The following is a 19,046-nucleotide window of genomic DNA, read 5'->3' as shown; positions in this document are numbered from 1 at the left end:
AATCAATTTAATCAACACAATACAACACTTGAGCATGAAGCCCGTATAATTCACACCATTTCTTACCTTTTCAAGAACTTTTATCCTATTTTTGATCACCACAAAAGATATCACCAAGAGATCTGGTCTCTTTGTAATCAAGATTTCTCAGCATATGTAGGCAATCATCGCAATTGCTGACCGTGCGTGAATGGGATAACCAAGTTCGTTAAGAGTCACCAAAAAAAAAAAAAAAATCTGAATAATGGTCACCATGAGATGCACAGCAATTAACAGATTTTCCGGTGCATACCAAAACAAAATCCTAAAATCCTAATTGCCCAATAAGGCAATACCTTCCTCTCTAGTCTTTTGGACTCTTCCACTTATCCAAAAAAACTCATATCCACTGTCTTTGTGTTGTGTGGCTTCAAATCCCACTAAAACATTCTTAACCTTAAAGCCCACTCTGTCTCCATCTGAATTTTCCGACACAATATCCTCTGCAACTGTTTCAAGAACTTTCACGGCCGAACCCATTAATTGCCATTCTTCACTTCAGCAGAGAAATTTCAAGAACAGCTGCCCGCCAAATTTTCTCGTTCAAATTGTCCTCTGGTTGCATGCTTTGTTTCAGTGAACAGCTAGTGGGTACTGGGTAGGGACCAAGATGGAGAGATTTTCACAAAGAGAGGGCCTTCTTCTGGGCTACAGTCCTCAAAGTTCCTTCATGAACTCTGCTTCTTCTTCGCCCAGTACTTCCAACAAAAACTCAGATGTTGATTTTCATGACGTGTTTGGCGGGCCACCTAGGAGGTCATCCATTCACGAAAAGAGGTACAGCTTCAGCATAGTTACAGATAACAATGCATTGAAAAGGGTTGTTGATGATGACGACGACGAAGACGATGAAGCTTGGTCTGGTTCCACTGAGAAGCCAGTGTTTGGGGATGAGGCTATGAACAGAAGGAGGACCCAGAGCGAAAACTTCTTTGATGACATATTTAGAGGCAATAGCTCGGTCAGCTCCAGTCCCAGGAGGCTTCAGCGGGATCCTTTTTCTTCAGCACCAGGTTCCAGGGTTTTAAGCCCTGCCCGGCCCCTGCCCCCTGAAGTCGAGCCCTCTGAGGCTGCTTTACTGCCCAGACAATTCAGGTACCATAGAATCTTGAGGGAGAAGAGATACAATATGTTTGAGTGGCAGCTAGTAATTGGTTTAATCTTTTGTTTCAGGTCCTTTTTTCTTTAACTGATTCTTGTGGCTGCAATTTTTGTTCATTGTAATTTGGTATACTTGGCTACTTCACATCACTCTTCTACCAAATCTGTTCTGGCTATGAACACACTTCCATGTTTTGTGTTCTGATTTGCACATGATGTTTTTATGTTTTTTGGGCGTTGTACATGATGTTTTGATTACCTCAATGGCTCTAAATTTCTCAGCCTGCCTACCAGATTAACCAAAGGGGTGGACCTGCCAACATTTGGTTCCACTAGTCGTACTACTTCCCTTTCTAGATTTTCAAGCCAATCAATCCAGAGTCCTGAGGATTTGAAAAATGATATCCGATCCCGGGAGTTTTCTGGTAGTGGTGAGGGGTGCTCAGACTTGGCCACATCTGATAAAGCCGACACAGGAGGCAATTTGGAGCAGGATTCAAAGAGTAAAGAAAGTCCAACCTCTAGCAGTCCGTTTCAATTTCATTTCTCAATATACAAGTGGGCAAGCAAAGGAGTGCCAATTGCGATGCCTCTTAGGCGACGGACTGGCTCAAGAGGGCAGAAAAGGACTAATAATGAGGAACACTCAAATACTAATGAATGCGCTGCTAATGTGAGTATGGCAAGGCAATCACCCAAATCCACTCTGCCTAATATTGATTTTCCCTCCGATGACCATCCACTCGCGGATGCGGATGCGGATGCAGATGCTAGGTCTCCCACCTTGGAACCAAACAAACAAGAAAATGACTTGCTTCTTGATGAAAGCGGTCCTGCTAAAGTAGAACCATGCCAATTTTTTGAGGAAGCAATTCTTCCAGTAGTTGAATCAGAACCCTTCAGCAGGCTTCATAAAACTATTGAAGATGTTTCTGGTAATACGGTCTCATGCCGTAGAAGTGAAGATATAGAGCCTTATCCTTTACTTGAAACAGCTTCTGGCAAAGCCCCACAAAAAGAAAGTCCTGTGCTTTTGGAACAAGTTAGCGAGCCTGATCTAAAACCTAGTAGTTCTTTGTTTTTTGATGATGATTTTCAACAAGGTATGTTGTCTTATGTATTTACTGTTACGGGGTTCATGATACACTGCCTCTAACACCACATTTGTATTTTCTTATGCAGGCAATGATGGGATATTTAAAGTGGGTGGTAGAAAGGAAAGTGTGGTCAAAGGCACCAAAAAATCATCTCTAGATGTTGGCTGTAACAAAATTGCAAAAAATCAGAATGGAAAAAGGAGTTCCTTGACGAATGTTGATGTTGATAAAGCTAGTTTCCAAGGTTCACCAAGGGACTCAAGAGATAATCTTGGAAGAAGCAAAGTTACGGGTAAAGTCAAGGACTTTGTTAAAATGTTCAACCAAGAAGTTTTGTGCAAACCCGCATATGATGGTGATCTTGGAAGTCTGAGATATAAAACGAAGGAGAAAGGAGCTTTCAGAGCAGAGAATGTAGCGAGTATTAGCGCAGCAAGAATGTCCGAGGACTTGCAAAAGTCCAATGTGAAAAGCCCATTTCCAAATGCTTCCATCATGGTAATCAAGTTAGAATGGTTTGAGTTCACATACCTAAAAACTAACAATATGTTTTCTTCAACATTTTGCTAAGTATCTTATTCTGTTTTCTACTCTTTTCAGATGAATGAAGATCTCAAACAGTTAGAGAAAGAATATTGTGAAGCAAAGACTGCTAGCTATGTACTTAGTAATGCTCCTGGGCAGGACGTCTCAGCATCAAGTACTGGTTAGTTCTCTTAATCCTATATAAGTAATGTGGCTTAGCTAAACACTTGAGTAGTGGAAGAAGTGGTAGACAACAACATTAGAAATCTTTAGTCATTATGGGGATATTTTTGAGCTAAGCCTGAACAGATTGCTGGCCTATGCAAACAAAACAACATACATCTTATTCATTAAGTGCTGACACCTGACAGGATCAGTTCCTCACGACCCCGTGGCTATTACTGGAGATGCAGATGAGTGCTTCCTGGTATGCGGTTCTTCTGTAAAACAACTGTTTTCATCTTTTCTTGTATTCTTATAACGTGCACTCATTTGCCATGAACGAAGTTTCGTTCAGTCCATTCTGTATTTTGATTGAAGTAAACAAACTCGGAATTCCCATGCCAATTATGTTTATGCATACTATGCCTAACAATAATATTAAGGAACTAAAATTTGAATTTGCGCAATGTTATACTTTTTGTGAAAGTCATAGTACCTACCAGGTTTTCTGATAAGCTATTACATTGTTGGCAGGTCAAAGAATTGACTCAAGATGAGAAGAAACAGCCACAAGCTGGCGAAAATCATGAAGAAATCCAGGTAAAATACAAAGCAAACAAACACAGCATGCTGCTACAATTCTGTCTTTTATCCTGCTAGCAGTAATGTACTAGTTCATAAAATGCAGGCAATTGATGCGAAAATACGACAGTGGTCAAGAGGAAAGGAAGGAAACATACGCTCGTTATTGACTACCATGCAATATGTGAGAGCATTGATTTGTCAAACTCTCGTATTGTCATTTTTCTGTTTTCTTTGATCAGCCTCTAATACTGCATAATAATAGTATGCTTCAAGGCAAAAAAACTTGGTTGCCACTCAAAGAATGGAACTGACTAAATATTTATCTTATGCATGGCAGGTTCTTTGGCCTGAGAGCGGGTGGAAGACTGTACCGCTTGTTGATGTAATTGAAGGAAACTCTGTGAAAAGAGCATACCAAAGGGCTCTGCTCTGTTTACACCCAGATAAGCTGCAGCAGAAAGGTGCTGCTTCACATCAGAAATACATTGCAGCCAAAGTTTTTGATATCTTGCAGGTACCTAATTTACTAAGAATCACATCATAAACACTCGTGGGGCATTGCCAAATCATACTTTTTTCTTTTGTTTCTCATTTAATTTCTGTGTTTTTGGGCATACAGGAAGCCTGGAATCATTTCAATTCACTTGGCGCACTTTGACAATTTGAAGTTGAATCCGCCCGTCAGAAAATACACTGGTTCAGTTCTTGTTAATTTGAAGTGCACATATCATTTTGATTGCAGATAAGCTATAGCTATATATGATGGGCCGCATGCTGAGCCCATTAACAATTTGAAGAAAGAAAAAAATTGCCTAAATTACCACCACCACACCACTATTGGATTAAAACGACAGTACACTGTGCCCAAAAATGGAAAATTATAAAAGAAAGACAGCAGTCGACACTCTGACCGACTGGGTCCCATCCTAATTTTAAAGGTGATTTGGCTTACCAGCTGTACCACTCGACTCGACTCGACTCGACAGCTTTATTCACATGATGAATACAATACGCTTGTCGTTTCTAGCGTTTCATTTTTTAACTACATTTGTCGTCTCGCGCTAAAACGACACTGCAGTCTGGTGAATACACAATACTAACACCTCACTGTTTAGATGATCGACACGATACGATTGATTGATGCCGCCAACTGTCGCGGGACCCACATACTCATAATCAAAGTTTTTACATGTAATAATTTCTATTAAATTTTATTTTTGACAATAACGATGATTATAATTCTAATGTGCGGAGACTCGAGAGAAATGTAACAGACACGCTAACTCCATCAACTAACATAACTCACATTTGTAATTTAATAATAGATTACTTCTGTCCATTTGTTAGGGATTTCATTTTCAATTTTCCCCTAAAAAGCTATGAAGAATCTGGTGGTGGATCATATTATAAATGAAAAGGATTGTTCAGAGTCTTCAAACAATGGAATTGGGACATATATATTTCACTTGACTCATAATTTAGCGATCGCTGTCTAAGTGTCTACTAATTAATTAATTAAATTATTATTATAGATATTTTTCAGGGCTGGCTGATATTAAATGAGTGGTGTTGAATGTTCGTAGGAGGAGGAAATTAGAAAGTGGACGAAGGCAAGCAGCAAGAACAAGATGTCCGTGGAGGCCTTAATTGATCATCAGCTGCCAATACTGTTGCTCACCCACACATTTGTCAATACTCACTCTCTTGCTATAATCCAAAGACATAAAAGTAGGAAAATTGTTTGAATCGGTAATAATCGTTTTCTTTGCTATTAATGTTTAGGTTCGAGTCTTATTGCAGACAATTTCTCTTTGCGGGTAATTTGTAAAAACTTAAAAATGAGCTAAGACTCTATTTATAAGTTCTCAAAGAGGTCTTAGTATGCTCTGATCCTGGAATGGGTAGCCTCCCCTCCCCTTAAATTTCTTTTCAATTAAAAAAAAAGACATACTAGTGGTAATAATTCAAATTTTAATTCCAAAAATATATGGTTTATTATTATTAAGCAATTATTGAATTATAGAAATGGGTTTTAAAGTCATTAATGATCTACTTATTGCTAGCTTAAAACCATTAGTCTTTTCACAAAAAGAAGCATCTGCTTTTGAAAAGAACACTATGATTTTTCTAATCACGTTCAAGTATAAACTTCATGGCAATTCCTGTTTTCACATGTGTTTAAATCTGTAAATTGTCCTTGTGCTGCTGTTTCTTTTCTACTTCGGTTTCCTTTGAAATTTATTACCCACAAGTCAAATTGACTAATTGTCTCACCGTCTGGCTGCAGAAAAAACTATTATAAAGCCCCCACAATAATTATGGGCACATGTGGATGTGACACCTCAGCAATTGTTTACGTAAAAAAAGAAAGAAAATATCATTAAGTTGTTTATTTAAATTTCTTTTTTCTTTTGATCATTCATATCCCAGAAGAAATACAAACAGAAAACGACGACGCACCAATCCGTTGAGAAAGGGAAGTTACTTTACTCGAGTCTGCTTCTTCAGGTCACGGAGATATATTATCCATTAACACCAATTCAATTTTCCCTGATTATTGTTTTAGTTGGTGATGAGCTTAAATTGAAAAAAAGTTTAAAAATAAAATAAAATGTAGACTTGATTAAGTAGACAGTGATATTTGCGACTGTAATAATAATAATAGAGATGACTGCTTTCTTACACTCTAATAATGATATTCCTCTTGCCATCAGAATCAGATTTTCCAAAACATTGTGATTTAACAGAAACACAGCACATTAGCACACTAGCACACTAGCAGAGAGAGAGAGAGAGAGAGAGAGAGAGTTGGCAGCAGGATACAAAGGCCTTTCATTTCATAGCAGTTGGTTGGTGGCATTCTGGCTCTGAAAAAATACTGAACTGAAACACAGCTGTTTTACTGTTCAGAGAAGTTGGGTTTTGCTCCTCTCTAATGACTACTGCCCTCTCTGAATCTGTGAGTCCCACGATTCTCCATGTTTTCTTAGAATATTTCTTTCCTTTTTTCTTTAAATTACTTTCGCTTTATTACTTCCTCTATCTGCTTGGTGTTGATTTTCTTTTGGGTCCTCCTGTTTGGAATCTGAGAAATCTCGGGAAAACGAACAATTAAGTGGGAATTTTAATGGACTGAGTTTCGAAAAGGCTGTTAAATTCAATGTTTTTTCCTTCTTTAGTTTTTCCCAGAAACCACAAGTCTGCAATTTTCTTTTTCTGGATGAATGACTCTGCTTTTTTCCCTTTGTTTTTGTTTTTGTTTTAGCGTAAGATTAGTGGCTACAATGTTTGTTCTTGGCTGCCTGTTAAGTTGTAATGAAAAAAGCAGGCTCATTTATTTGTTATCTTTCGTTACGTATTTCTCTGCTTCATCACTCGTCAAACTAGATCTGATGTAGATCTCTGTATACTGTGAGATCTGCAATGGAGAGCCTGTTATCTTGATTATCCATCTAAATTGTTCATTTTCTTTGTTGGCTTGAAGATAATGCTGCAACTCTGGTCAAAGCAGCACTTAAAATTCACGTTTAGGGTTATATTTATTGGATTAAGTTTTCTCTTTCTCGATAATAGTTTAGTTAGACAGCAGGAAACTTTCTTTCTTTCTTTCTTTCTTTCTTTAAAAAATAAAAATACAAATTACAACGAATTGTATGATATTGATAATCTGCAATGACTGGAAGGTTGTTCAGAAAACTCTGTTGAGTTTGATTTCTGTTGCATGCAAATGAGCCAAATTTGTGTTGAGCTTTTGGTGTTAATACCACTACATTTCATCCTTGGGTTGTAATACTAATGTAGGGTCATCAACACTACGTATTTGATGCATTTGGGTGATTTCAATTTCAAATGTTCTTGTTTGCCAACTGTAATTAGTTGGATTACTCATTCTTAAGATTTTTGAGTTGACTAAAAAGCCATCCTCTCTCTGCCAACCTCATATGTATTCAAACTAACTAACTAACTAATTTTCAAAAGAAATTAGAATTAAAGTCAACCTGTGCGGTGCTGTGATGGTTTCTGACATGTTAACAAGTCTGTATATGGAGAATAATTGGCTCTGTTAAAATCTCTTCTTCTTTCTTTCTTTCTTGCCGTTTCCTTTATCATCCTCCGGATTTAGTTGGAGTTCTTTGAAACATAACTAATGCCTTTATGTCCACCCATATGCACAGGCTGGAAGCATTGACTGAATTCTGGCTATACTATCAAAGAAACATGAAATTTGAATTGAAGAAAAGATGGAGAGCCATTGCCCCACATCAATTGAAAAACAAATCAGCTGGCCGTTTTTGTTTATTTCCCAAATCAAAGTCAGATCGCTCTGATCCGAGAAAAGCACCAGTTTATCTCAATGTATATGATTTGACACCCATGAATGGCTACGTCTATTGGGCAGGCCTTGGAATTTTTCACTCTGGTGTTGAAGGTAAGCTTATGTTTGGTTTATATTACCTGCCTAATGTACGTTGTGTTCAATCCGAGCCATGCCTCTTTTTGTTCCTGGGTTTGTGGGGGTTTTGAGTCTTATGTTTCTTCTTGTTTTACTGAATACTATATAGGTTTGGTGCTTCTGAAATTCCAAAGGAATAAAGTACCAAATTACTATTGTTATTCTTCTTTTTATGCTGCTTCAATTCAATGTAATTTCAGAGTTTCTAATAGTTCACTTGCATTGTGCAGTTCATGGTGTAGAATATGCATTTGGAGCACACGACTACCCTACCAGTGGTGTTTTTGAGGTTGAACCTCGCCAATGCCCAGGATTCAAGTTCAGGAAGTCTATATTTATTGGGACCACATCCTTGGACCCTACTCAGGTTAGGGAGTTTATGGAGCGCCAGTCTTTGAGCTACAATGGTGATACATATCACCTGATTGTCAAGAACTGCAACCATTTCTGCAGGGATATCTGTCACAAGTTAACCGGAAAATCGATTCCCAAATGGGTAAATCGACTGGCAAAAATAGGTATTCTTTCATCACCCACTCTTTTCAGAGTTGTATGAAATTTGATTTGGTGAATTGTTTACACACAAAAATTTCCATCAAGAATTGTTCTTAGCCATTTTGGGTTTAAGCACTCATTTGACTATACTCGAATCATTGCTAGCTATTTAATCCCTTATTTGTTGTCTACCTCCCCATAAGTTCAGTGAGAGAGATTTTCCATTACCTTTCTTTTAAAGCTGCGTATAAGCCTGCCTGCCATGTCAGCCAGAAAATTCCTGCCATGTCAGCCAGAAAATTTCAGAGTGAAATTTTTAGCAACCTTAAAACATGTTCCGGATGAATTACTAATTAACCCGGTTCTTTACTTCAATAGTTGTTGATTGCTAATTGTATCGATTGATTTTACCTTAAAACATGGAATTCTGATTGTCGTTTGCTAAGATCTTTCTTTGTGTGTATGCTTACAAATTGTGTTTCATCTGGTCCTCTTTGTATATTTTGGAGGAGTGCGTGGAATATCCAAATTAAAATTAACTTTATTCCATGTGATTATTATTATGTGGTAGGTTCAGTATGCAACTGCGTACTTCCTGAAGCCCTAAAGATTTCTTCTGTGCAACACGACCCGAACTGCCAGCCATACGACAGCGAGAAGAGGAGTTTGAGAAGTACGTTCAGTTGCCTGTCTTCTATTTCAATGCGGCAGAAGCAATTGTCATCGTCATCGTTATTTCTACAGTCACCCCTAAAAGGCTGCTTACCGCCATGGGAATTGAGAAGGTCGAACAATGGTTCCTTGAAGGAAAGGTGAGAGAAACTGTTCTACAGTATGATGACTGGCATGGCGTCCATAACCTTTAATGAGGGGAATTTGTTGCTAAGTTTTTGTGCGTCAGCAATTGAAAGCTGCCATCACTCAGATTGTTTTTATTCTCCCAGGTTTGTGGACCGATGTTTGTGATTGTTGTAACTCTAGTTATTCATGAAGAAATTGCTAATCAGTTCTCTTTATCTCCAGTTTTCTTGTTTCTTTTCTTTTTTTAATGCTTGTATTTCCTTTTCTTCCGTAGGTTAGACGTGACAAAACTCCTCCATGTGTAAATTGTGCTGTTAGCGTAGCTTGTAACATCGTTGTCTTGGCAAATGAATGCATCAACGTGCAGAAACTTTGATTCCCATCTCAAGTAAGGCTTAGGAGGCGGGAATGGGATTCACGTTTGATAAAATGTGCACGAAGCAGTAGAAAGGATGAGATTGAGATGGATCATAAAAACAATCACAACTGTTAATGGATATGAGTAATGCAATACAATATAGACCAGCTCGGCAATTACCGGCATAAAGCAACTTCCTCCATCCCATTCCCACCATCAACCGATAGAAGAACATAAAGCAACTTCCCCTATCCCATTCCCACCATCAACCGATAGAAGAACATACAACAGTCAGAAACGAGAAAGTGCCTGCTTTAAGAATGCCATGCCACCATCAATCCACAGCAACGCATCAGATAAATACAAAATCATCTCATCTGACCAAACAAAAATTACTCTTCTGCATTCCATATCCATTTTAATTTTTCCCTATAACAAATAGAATCATACAACGAATATACAGATGGCGATCCGAATTAGCATTGGGAAAACAAACCTGCAGGAACATGAAAGAGATGCTTCAGATTTACAGGTGCAAAGTTTCGACTAAGGCGGTTGCAATGCGTTAAACATGTTGAATATACAAATACCACACGCTATACTCTCTCAGATTATTGGATGCTTTTAGCGTTAAAGATCCACCAGCACATTAAGACCCCGTATCTTTCTTATAAGGGCCACAGTTTCCATCAGCTTGGAATTACAAGTCAATAATGGCACACCATGGGCTTAGCTCAGTAATGGCATATCATTACATGTTAATAATGATAATAACCACCCCCTCACTGTGGCTGTGCAATCATGATCGAATACCAACGAAAACTATGAAACTCAACTGCCACTAGATATCATTTGGGAGCGAGGCGATGAAATTTATCAATCGTCTTTCTGATGCAAAACACTAGGACGGCTATTATTACCATTAAGAGCAGCATGATATACACGCTTCTCAGCAAGTCCAATATCTGATTGAGTCATTTTACCCTGTAAACAAAACAGAAACACAGACGGAATCGAGTTACAAACACCATAAGCTCCCATGATTAATATCTACCTAGTTGATCATCACAATCTCAAGCGAGAAACGGAAGATGTGATCTTATTTTCATAATATACTTTCAAGGGGAACATATACCTCACTGGCCATCAACCTTCTGACATTGGTCGCATAGAGTTTTGGGTCATCCTTTTCTTGCTGTGAGGGGTAATAAACAGGTAACCTTGTGACCTCTATGTGATTCACAAATTGACAGAAAAGAAATATCACATGGCGCACCTGAAAACAAAGTAAATCCAGAAAAGTGTGATAGGAAGTATATATAATGCATTTGACTGGGAACTAAAAAGTAAACACAGTATAATTCATTTGGCTGGATTTTAACGGCCCAAGTAAAACAGAGTATATGCCTCTATAATGAAATAGTTTGCAAGCCTGAGAGTTCTATCAGCAGCACTGACTGCAAGCTCCAGTGCCTAGCCAGTTCTGTATTAAGTAACAACTCAAAATAAAAATAAACAAACCACCAGCTCTCCCAAGATTTTACTGAACTAAAGACCAGACAGTGGTTCAGTAGGAGGACATTGAGAGACACATTCAGTAACTTTCCCAAACCCAAAATTCCTATTATTTGTATTATGTATAAATTATTGTACATTATATATGTATTTCTTTATAGGTAATCATGGAAAATGCTTAAGAAACACTCACCCCAGATATTGAGTCCCATGCAGGACTAAATCTCTGGTAAGGATACCTAAGAATAACTGGAAGCACTGGAGCTTTTGCTAGAAATGCTCCTGTCTTGAATGGCAGAAGAAAGTCTCCATTTGTAGTAGTGCCCTCTGTAGAAAAGATTAAAGATAAAAAGTTAACATCATAGTAGCACACAGACAACAGAAATGCTGCCAGGATAGCTTAGTCATAGTTACATGATAATTCATAGCTTGGTAAATGATGATTAAGACATACAAGAATAAGAACAACACAAAACTCATTATATTAGGAAATCTCTTCTACTGTCATGGTTTGGTTATAACATAATCTTGCAAAGTCGCCCCCAATCCGCCAAATAATCAGTCATGCAAAACGGGAAAAATAGAATGGCAATGGATTTTTAAAATTATAACCTGGGAAAAGCATCATTGGTGGGGCAGAATTACTCTGATGTGCCTCTTTAACTCTTTCAGTCACAACGCCTGCAAATGATACACAAACATTAATCAAACAACATCATCACATAAGTAATATAACATCAGAAAGCAACAGATTTGTTTCAGCAAGAATTTCATGACTTCAATATGTCTGGCATGCTTGTGTCCAGGTCCACTATAGTTATCAAGTACAAGGAACCTTCCAAAAAGAATAGGAGCATCCGCAATGTTCCACAAATTTTGAGAACAAATATTACAAAGAGCACGGAAATATCCACAATTTAAGTACCTGAAACACCCTTGAAGTCAGATGACTTTGACTCCCGCTGAACATAGACACAACCGAGGCACTTGCTGTAAAAAATAAGGATCCGAAACTGAATTGCATTCCATCCCGTAAAATTTATGGTAAACTAATACTATACTAGAAGAAGAGAAATTAGAGAAATTCACAAAGACAAAATGGTGCTCTTATGATGAAATTGAAGGAAGGTAAAACGAATTTGACGAACCTGATGAGGCCAACTAGAGGAAGTTTAGCCACCGATCTCTGCACCAATAAAATCCAGACCCAAACAGAAATGCGTTAGCGACTAGATCAGAATTATTACATATATACATAAGTAAATAGATAAGAGTGGATTCTGTCTGAAAATTTTGATAACGGAGTGATAAATTTTAATTATTATTATTTTTTAAAGAAAAAAAATTTGAAGAAAGCAACAGACCTTAGCAACGAAGCTCGGAAAGGAAGAAGACATGTGATAGAGGATATCCAAATACGAAACGTGATTGGATATAATAGCCCCAGGCCTTTCAGTCCCTTCTTCTTCGCTCTCATCTTTGCACTAATCCAATCAACAACAAAAATGTCATAAATTTAAAAATAAAAATAAAAATCATTACTCAAATTTCACAGATAAATTTTATTTGTGTGTGTGTGGTGTGGAAGAAAGAGAGTACGTCGGTGGTGGGATTGGGTTGAGCATCTGACGGTATCCGATAGGTCTCGTTGATCCAATAGAAGCCGAGGATGAAGAGCATAAGTCTGGATAAGGAGCGGCCGCACTGGACAATTACGGCCCTCCTCCAACCGCCCATGTGCGCGTAATCCTCCTGCTCCTCGTCGCGATTCGGGACGGAGAAGAGCGTGCAAATCCGACAAATCAAGTAATAGATTACCAAGATGGTCATGGCCAGCACCACGCGTATCGGGACCAGAGTCACCAGGGCAAGCCCCAGCAACACCTTCTCCTTCACCGTCAACTCGCCTCGTCCCATGGTGCCGTACGCATCGCGCCGTACGTACGCAGCGCATTTCTTCTCCAGCTCCTGGAGCTCCTCGCTGGAGACTTGTGGGGCCGGGTCAGGTTTAAGGAGCGGGCGATCATCCTTGCCTGAGGCATCGTCGTGGGCCGGCTTGCCGGAGCCGTCGTCGGCGACGGGCTTTGCTGGTTTGGAATTGAGGTCTTTGAGTTCGGACTCCATTGGAAAGTAACTGGGGAGTCTCGGAGGTTTCTAGTGAAGGGCCATCGAAACGATGACGTTTACGAAGTGTTTAGATCTGGAAAGAGGAGTGTCTCTGTCTCTCTCTTTTTTGATATCGTGAAGAAGGTTGTGTTGTGCCGGGGACCGGGGCTGGCTTGCGGGTTGCTTGCTGCACATCAAAACTCGTATTAAAAATTTAATTATAGGCCTTTAAAATAAGATAAAATAAAATTACCACCAGGGAAGATATGAGGAGTCCATATACGAGAATACGAACGAAAATTAGAATTCGAACAGGAACGAAATGGTGGCGAATTATAGCGTACCATGTAAGCCGCTGATGCCCGCGAACTGGAGATTGTGGGTCCCAGTTTCCTTGTCCCATTCCGATCCCAACTGTAAAAACAAAAAAGTATTTTTATATTTATTTCTATTAAAATGCTTGGTCGTCAATGGGTCAGGTTGAGGGGCCTGGCCCATATTGGGTTGGTCATGGTCAACTATAAAGAAAACGCTGCTGATGGATCAATTCAAAGGTTGGGCCTGGACCAAAGGTGAACTATTAAATTTGGGTTGGGTTGAATCAAAAGACAAAGTCAAAAACCAAAATCATCTGTATTAGGGAGGTGTCTTGATTGACCCCAAAAAAAAAGAAGTAAAAACAGAGAGGGTGTCTTGCATATTATACAGTTGTAGTTGTGGCATTTGTACTGTTGTTGCCATTAAAGATGAACATATGTTTTCGGCTTTCTCCGATTCTGGACTCTCAACAAGTCTGCTGGAGATCAGAATCTCCTGATTTTCTTGAATGTTTTGTTGAATTTTAGGTTTAAAGTTTGCGTTTTTTATTTATGTATGCAACACTATGAAAAAGGGATTTATTTTATTTTATTTTATTTCTGGTATGTGATATCTAGTAGAATTCTACAAGGAGAACCAAGGGGCGTTCGGATTCAAGTGAATCGGGAGGGTCAAACGAGAGAAAAAGAATTGTAAAGCCATAGCAAAATTTAAATAGCAGAGGGGCACTTGTTAAATATTTATTCTCTTCTTTTGTACCTTGCAGATAACGGCTTCAAAATGCTAAGCTTAAAGGCAAAATGCTGCATTCTGGATATATTCATCATAATCCAAATAAACAAACAGTCACCAAAGGATCAAAATCAGCTTTTGCCTCTTCAGTCTTCATCATCCGTTTCCCAGTCCAGTTAGAAGAACAAGTGAGTTGCTTGCTGCCTTTGCTGATGAGTTTATGCCTCCACTCTGCTATTACCAAAATAATACAAGTGAGTTGCTTCTGCTCTTGTTCTTGTAGCACACCCGTACTTCAAATTTGTGCACTTGTTAACAACATGAATACGAAAGTATAAGTTGATGCCGAATAATACCAGTCAAGCTGAAACGTTAATGGAAGACCGACCCTAACACATTCAACAGAGTTAGACATGAAAAGATACCAGCACCATTGACTGTGGATGCCAACATTAAGTCGGCTGGCAACTTACACAAATCCACTCTGTTAGTTTGACTGATTAGTTAAACCAATTTTGAAATTTCTTTAAGCACTGTGTTGTTCATGTTCTTGAAAATTAATGATTACACAACACTGCATCAAATCATATGTCAAAGAAAAGTCAAGTCCAGAAAGAACAAAACCTATTGAAAATTATATGAGTACTGTAATTGGTGATCAATAGGAAGGAACTGTGGCAACTGAATGGTAAGAGATTATAGATTTCAGATAAACAGGGTAGGAAGGAACAAGAGGCGTTTCAAGAATGAGTAAAGGTTTCAGTTGCACTTTATCCTCATATTCTTCCACAAGTGTAAAAAGGGAATATTGTTCCTAACTGGTCAAGCCAAGTACGACGACAACGAAGATGCATAAGACAACTAAACATGAAAATCACAAGCTTCATAGCCCATTATTGGTTTTAAATCCCAAACTAGGAGCTTTTGATCAGTTGGTATGAATGTTGTGAGCTTCACAGTCACACATCTCTATTAAAATCTATCCAAAGAAGTTCCTTTCAGTCTCAATTATCTAAAACATTGACATACTAATAAGTTCATGTACCAACTCTTGATTACATACATCCCAATTCCCAATTCCCAATTCCCAATTCCTACAAAGAAACATTTAAAACATAAAAGAAGAATAGCAATATGCACAAATATAAATCCTTATTGAACCACTGCCTTTTACAGCCCCCTGTATGTAGTTTTATTCATGAGAAATGTAACAACCAGAAAAACGAGGACCTCTTCCTTACAATTTGCAGTTTCAAGCTCTAAACTGATCATTCAATAAGCAAATTAAGGAACAAGTTTCCAGCAACCATACCTCGTAAGAAGGACATGAAACTCAGCAAGACACCCAATTTTTGTGAGTGCTAATTAGTGCCGATAGCATTCCGGCTAACGAGATCGAAAGCGGCCCCAAAAAGGGCCCATCGCCGTCACGAATATCAGCTAATGCCATTAACGCGTCGGCCGCATCTTGAACAACAGAAAGCCTCTTCATCAATTTCTTTTCACACAATTTACTTAATCTCTCCTTTTCTTCCTGGCACTTATTTCCCCTCGTAATTGCGATCTCAATGCTCGATTTCAGGCACTTTTCATCTTCGGAAATTCGATTCAAATCCCTAAATTTCAACGAAATGCTACCGACGTACCCAATGAACTCGGCCCAAGCGCTGATTTTTTGCAAACTGCGCGAGTGTTTGCTATCGATCAAACCAGATTTGGCCAACCAAATGAATTGCTCGACGAAGAAATACAAGCCCTCGCCTCCATAGGCGATGAGGGAGAGGACGAGGTCTTCATTCGAATCGAAATTCGAGTTTCTCAGAGCGTTCACGTCCTGGACGAACTTGCCTAGCCTAAAGGCTTTGCGGCTCACCCCTACACTTGACTCGAAGCTCTTGAGGCGGTGAGTTAAGGTTAGGGTTTCGGGGAGGGCAGATGAGGCGAGTATGATCTTGGTGGCGTACCTGGATATCTTGAGGAGCTTGTCCACGCCATCTCTCTTTGCGAGGTACGCTTCGACGTGGTTCAGGAAGTCTCTTTCCTTCTTGGGATTTGATGGAAGATTATTAGGTTTTTCCCGATTCAGTAGAGGAGTGGCAGTTGTTGAAGCTTTGGAATCCATGTGAGTTGCAGAGAGCGAGCGAGAGAGAACCAGACTATTGCTTGGTCAATTGTTCGTTAGGAACTTAGGAGAAAATGAATCACCTACAACCAAACGACACCGTTATGGCTCCTAAAATAATAAATTAAATTTCACGTTTTTGAAGCCCTACGGCGCCGTTCGGCGCGAAAACCGTTCTCCTTCCTTTATTGGGCCGCGTGCCACCTGTTGTTCTATCTTTTCGTTTATTTATTTATTTATTTTCTTTTGTTCGAACATTCTTTAATGGGCCTTTTTTCCGGGAATTGGGCTAACTAAGAGATCGCATTAGTTAGTTCCGAATCAAATTGTTTACAACTTGCGCAAATTACACTTACCCCAACTTGAGCCCGAATTGGACTTTTTGGCAAGTTGGGCCAAGTGTAATTTGATCAGAGATGGACCAACTCCCTTGAAACAAAACAAAGGTTGACATCATTTAAGATTGATCAAATCAGAGATTGACGAACTCCCTTGAAATCTCAAACAACGAACGGATTTACAATATTTTATTCAACCAAGAAAAAGTTGGCAATATTTTCAAGTAGATGTAAAACAGAAAATTCGTAATGGTGTCATCAGTTTATTGCTAATGACAACCTTTAGAATTTGGGCACAACACACACACCTGCATGGCGAGATCAGTTGGACTTGTAATTTTAGGATTTGCTATGTCACCTACGGATTCGAGTCCTTATATTTAGAGGTGGTGCATTTATTCGGCATCCGTTACATATATAACAAATCAAGGTGAGCCTCCCGCTCTCCATTCGTCTGCCAGGCCTGCCAGCGACGCATTAGACGACCCGCCTAAACCCAAAGCTTTGAGTGCAGTACCTTGAAGCTCTATCACCTTCTGCCTCATCGCCTTTCCTTGTTCACCTTCCATAACAGACCTCACCACCCTCTCAACCTCACCTCGCCCCACCACCGCTCTGTCCCCAGCCGGCTTCGGCCACACAGCCACTCCCATATCCACCAGCATCCTCGCGTTCATGCTCTGCTCAGCGTACAGAGGCCACGCAATCATCCCTACCCCTTGAGCTATGCTCTCCAACACAGAATTCCACCCGCAGTGCGTCACAAACCCAGCAACGGACCCATGACTCAGCACCGCCACTTGCGGGGCCCACGAGGATATCACCAGGCCCCTCTCCCTCGTCCTGTCCAGAAACCCATCTGGCAAATACGACGCCGCACCCTCCGCATCATAACCGGCTTCGAAAAAGCTCCCCGACGCACTGACTTCACTCGGGGGTCGCGCCAACCAAACAAACCGTGTTTGGCTCAGTTCCAGTCCCCAAGCCAACTCGCTCATCTGTTCACCAGACAGCGTCCCTCCGCTCCCAAACGACACGTATACAACCGAATCGGGTGGCTGCTTGTCCAGCCACGTCAGCATCTTCTTCGGTTCCAGTGTTGACGTCAGCGGTTCATCTTCATTGCCCTTGGTCATGGGTCCGATGGGATAAATCGGAGGCGCTGGTAGACCAAGAAAGAAAGGATTCTTCCTAACAGCGCCAAGGGTGACCGGCTCAAGTTCTTCCCATGTATTTATGAAAACGCCCTTGACCAACGGAATCTGGTTGCATAGAGGCAGGACTTCTGGCATCAAAACCCCAGGGATAAGATCGTCAAGCAACAAGGGGTTGCAACCGGGGACAACAACCTTCTCGGCGATCTTAGAATAATCTCCGTCAACCTGTGCATGAAGCGTGGGGAAGTACATGGTCAACGCCGTAAACGAAGCGGAAGTCGTCAAGAAAAGGTACGTGGGGATGGAGAAGGCGGCGGCGTATTCGACGGCTCCCACGCAAAATGGATCGACGATGAGAGATTGGATGTGCGGTTGCATATTTGTTAGGACTGATGGTAGATAGCTGAGGGTCTGCCGGACGATGAGAACGATGCGAACGGAGACGCCCGTGGAGGGGGTGAGTAGATTTGACACGTCAACATGAGGGAGGTGGATGACGTGGAGGTCGGGAAGGAGGGTGGAACTGTTGAGGAGCTGAATCTGGGCTGGTGGTGCGTCGGTGGAGATGGCAAGAAAGGTGACCTGGAAGCCGTGGTCAACGACAAGTCGTTTGCCTAGCTCAAGGAGAGGGATGACGTGTCCCACGCCTGGGCTTGCTAGGACAGCTACATGGGGCTTCTTCTGGGTCGTCTCTCTGGCCACCATGTTTGTAAAATCGCAGCTCTAGACTTTTTAATGTGAATTAGAAAAGGCAAAGCAAAGAAGTTGGTTTATGAATCGAGTGATAAGCAAAAGCTTTCTCCACATGATGTTTCTAACTCCAACTCACCATTGTCCACTCTTTTGAGCTGATAACATTATCTTATTGTATTCATGTGCATACTCAGTTGTAAATCATCCAATTAAATAGAATACTACAACCTTTGTTCATTATTGACCACCAAAAAAAAAAAAAAAAAAAAGCATGAAAAGTCAAACAGATTGTAAAAAACACCAAGAGCCTGTCGGTTTGTTTTTGTTTTCGTTAGATTCTTGAAGTAAGTACCTCGCGGAGGAGTTATATTATACGAAAACAAAACCTCATCAACAACTATACATAAAAAACAATGTCCCTCCCCAGATCTGGGATATGCTCGTTTCAT

General features: G+C 40.1%; 4 protein-coding genes and 1 pseudogene across 12 annotated transcripts; 2 read left to right on the top strand and 3 right to left on the bottom strand.

Annotated features, from left to right (window-relative positions):
• Window positions 1-358: 358 nt before the first annotated feature.
• Window positions 359-4,335, top strand: JAC1 (J-domain protein required for chloroplast accumulation response 1). 2 transcript variants are annotated; one of them, XM_016791405.2, is made up of 9 exons: window positions 359-1,134; window positions 1,423-2,243; window positions 2,323-2,735; window positions 2,838-2,943; window positions 3,134-3,189; window positions 3,459-3,524; window positions 3,613-3,690; window positions 3,847-4,023; window positions 4,129-4,335. In XM_016791405.2, exons 1-9 carry the CDS (start codon window positions 650-652, stop codon window positions 4,165-4,167), a joined length of 2,241 nt encoding a protein of 746 aa, XP_016646891.2. In that variant the 5' UTR covers window positions 359-649; the 3' UTR covers window positions 4,168-4,335. The 2 variants fall into 2 exon arrangements, with proteins under 2 accessions (XP_016646891.2, XP_008220772.2); XM_008222550.3 differs by having other exon boundaries at window positions 382-1,134; window positions 1,435-2,243.
• Window positions 4,336-6,050: 1,715 nt separating this feature from the next.
• On the top strand, window positions 6,051-9,638 carry LOC103320819 (PPPDE putative thiol peptidase family protein). 3 transcript variants are annotated; one of them, XR_513364.3, is made up of 5 exons: window positions 6,087-6,468; window positions 7,685-7,938; window positions 8,193-8,480; window positions 9,029-9,401; window positions 9,533-9,638. XR_513364.3 is itself a non-coding variant. In XM_008222549.3 (4 exons), the coding sequence occupies exons 2-4, from the start codon at window positions 7,728-7,730 to the stop codon at window positions 9,271-9,273; spliced, it is 738 nt and encodes a 245-aa protein (XP_008220771.1). In that variant the 5' UTR covers window positions 6,051-6,468; window positions 7,685-7,727; the 3' UTR covers window positions 9,274-9,638. The 3 variants fall into 3 exon arrangements, 2 of the variants coding, with proteins under 2 accessions (XP_008220771.1, XP_008220770.1); XM_008222549.3 differs by having other exon boundaries at window positions 6,051-6,468; window positions 9,035-9,638; XM_008222548.3 differs by lacking the exon at window positions 9,533-9,638 and having other exon boundaries at window positions 9,029-9,479.
• Window positions 9,639-9,994: 356 nt separating this feature from the next.
• On the bottom strand, window positions 9,995-13,556 carry LOC103320818 (Phospholipid/glycerol acyltransferase family protein). Of its 3 annotated transcripts, XM_089046643.1 has the most exons (10): window positions 13,491-13,556; window positions 12,731-13,424; window positions 12,496-12,615; window positions 12,280-12,317; window positions 12,057-12,121; window positions 11,744-11,812; window positions 11,325-11,458; window positions 10,752-10,892; window positions 10,537-10,600; window positions 9,995-10,112 (listed from the first exon to the last, which is right to left on the bottom strand). In XM_089046643.1, exons 2-10 carry the CDS (start codon window positions 13,253-13,255, stop codon window positions 10,093-10,095), a joined length of 1,176 nt encoding a protein of 391 aa, XP_088902769.1. In that variant the 5' UTR covers window positions 13,256-13,424; window positions 13,491-13,556; the 3' UTR covers window positions 9,995-10,092. The 3 variants fall into 3 exon arrangements, with proteins under 3 accessions (XP_088902769.1, XP_088902768.1, XP_008220767.2); XM_089046642.1 differs by having other exon boundaries at window positions 9,995-10,600; XM_008222545.3 differs by lacking the exon at window positions 13,491-13,556 and having other exon boundaries at window positions 9,995-10,600; window positions 12,731-13,469.
• A 783-nt stretch (window positions 13,557-14,339) lies between these two features.
• Window positions 14,340-16,487, bottom strand: PEX11A (peroxin 11A). Of its 4 annotated transcripts, none has more exons than XM_008222541.3 (2): window positions 15,600-16,487; window positions 14,340-14,676 (listed from the first exon to the last, which is right to left on the bottom strand). In XM_008222541.3, exon 1 carries the CDS (start codon window positions 16,407-16,409, stop codon window positions 15,621-15,623), a length of 789 nt encoding a protein of 262 aa, XP_008220763.2. In that variant the 5' UTR covers window positions 16,410-16,487; the 3' UTR covers window positions 14,340-14,676; window positions 15,600-15,620. The 4 variants fall into 4 exon arrangements, with proteins under 4 accessions (XP_008220763.2, XP_008220764.2, XP_088902771.1 ...); XM_008222542.3 differs by having other exon boundaries at window positions 14,340-14,595; XM_089046645.1 differs by having other exon boundaries at window positions 14,340-14,521.
• A 385-nt stretch (window positions 16,488-16,872) lies between these two features.
• LOC103320815 (UDP-glycosyltransferase 72E1 pseudogene) lies at window positions 16,873-18,789 on the bottom strand (annotated as a pseudogene).
• Between the last annotated feature and the right edge of the window lie 257 nt (window positions 18,790-19,046).

Source organism: Prunus mume, linkage group LG2, assembly GCF_029339155.1.
Source record: "Prunus mume cultivar Tortuosa linkage group LG2, ASM2933915v1, whole genome shotgun sequence".
NCBI lineage: Eukaryota > Viridiplantae > Streptophyta > Magnoliopsida > Rosales > Rosaceae > Prunus > Prunus mume.
This window is presented reverse-complemented; position numbering and strand designations above follow the sequence as displayed.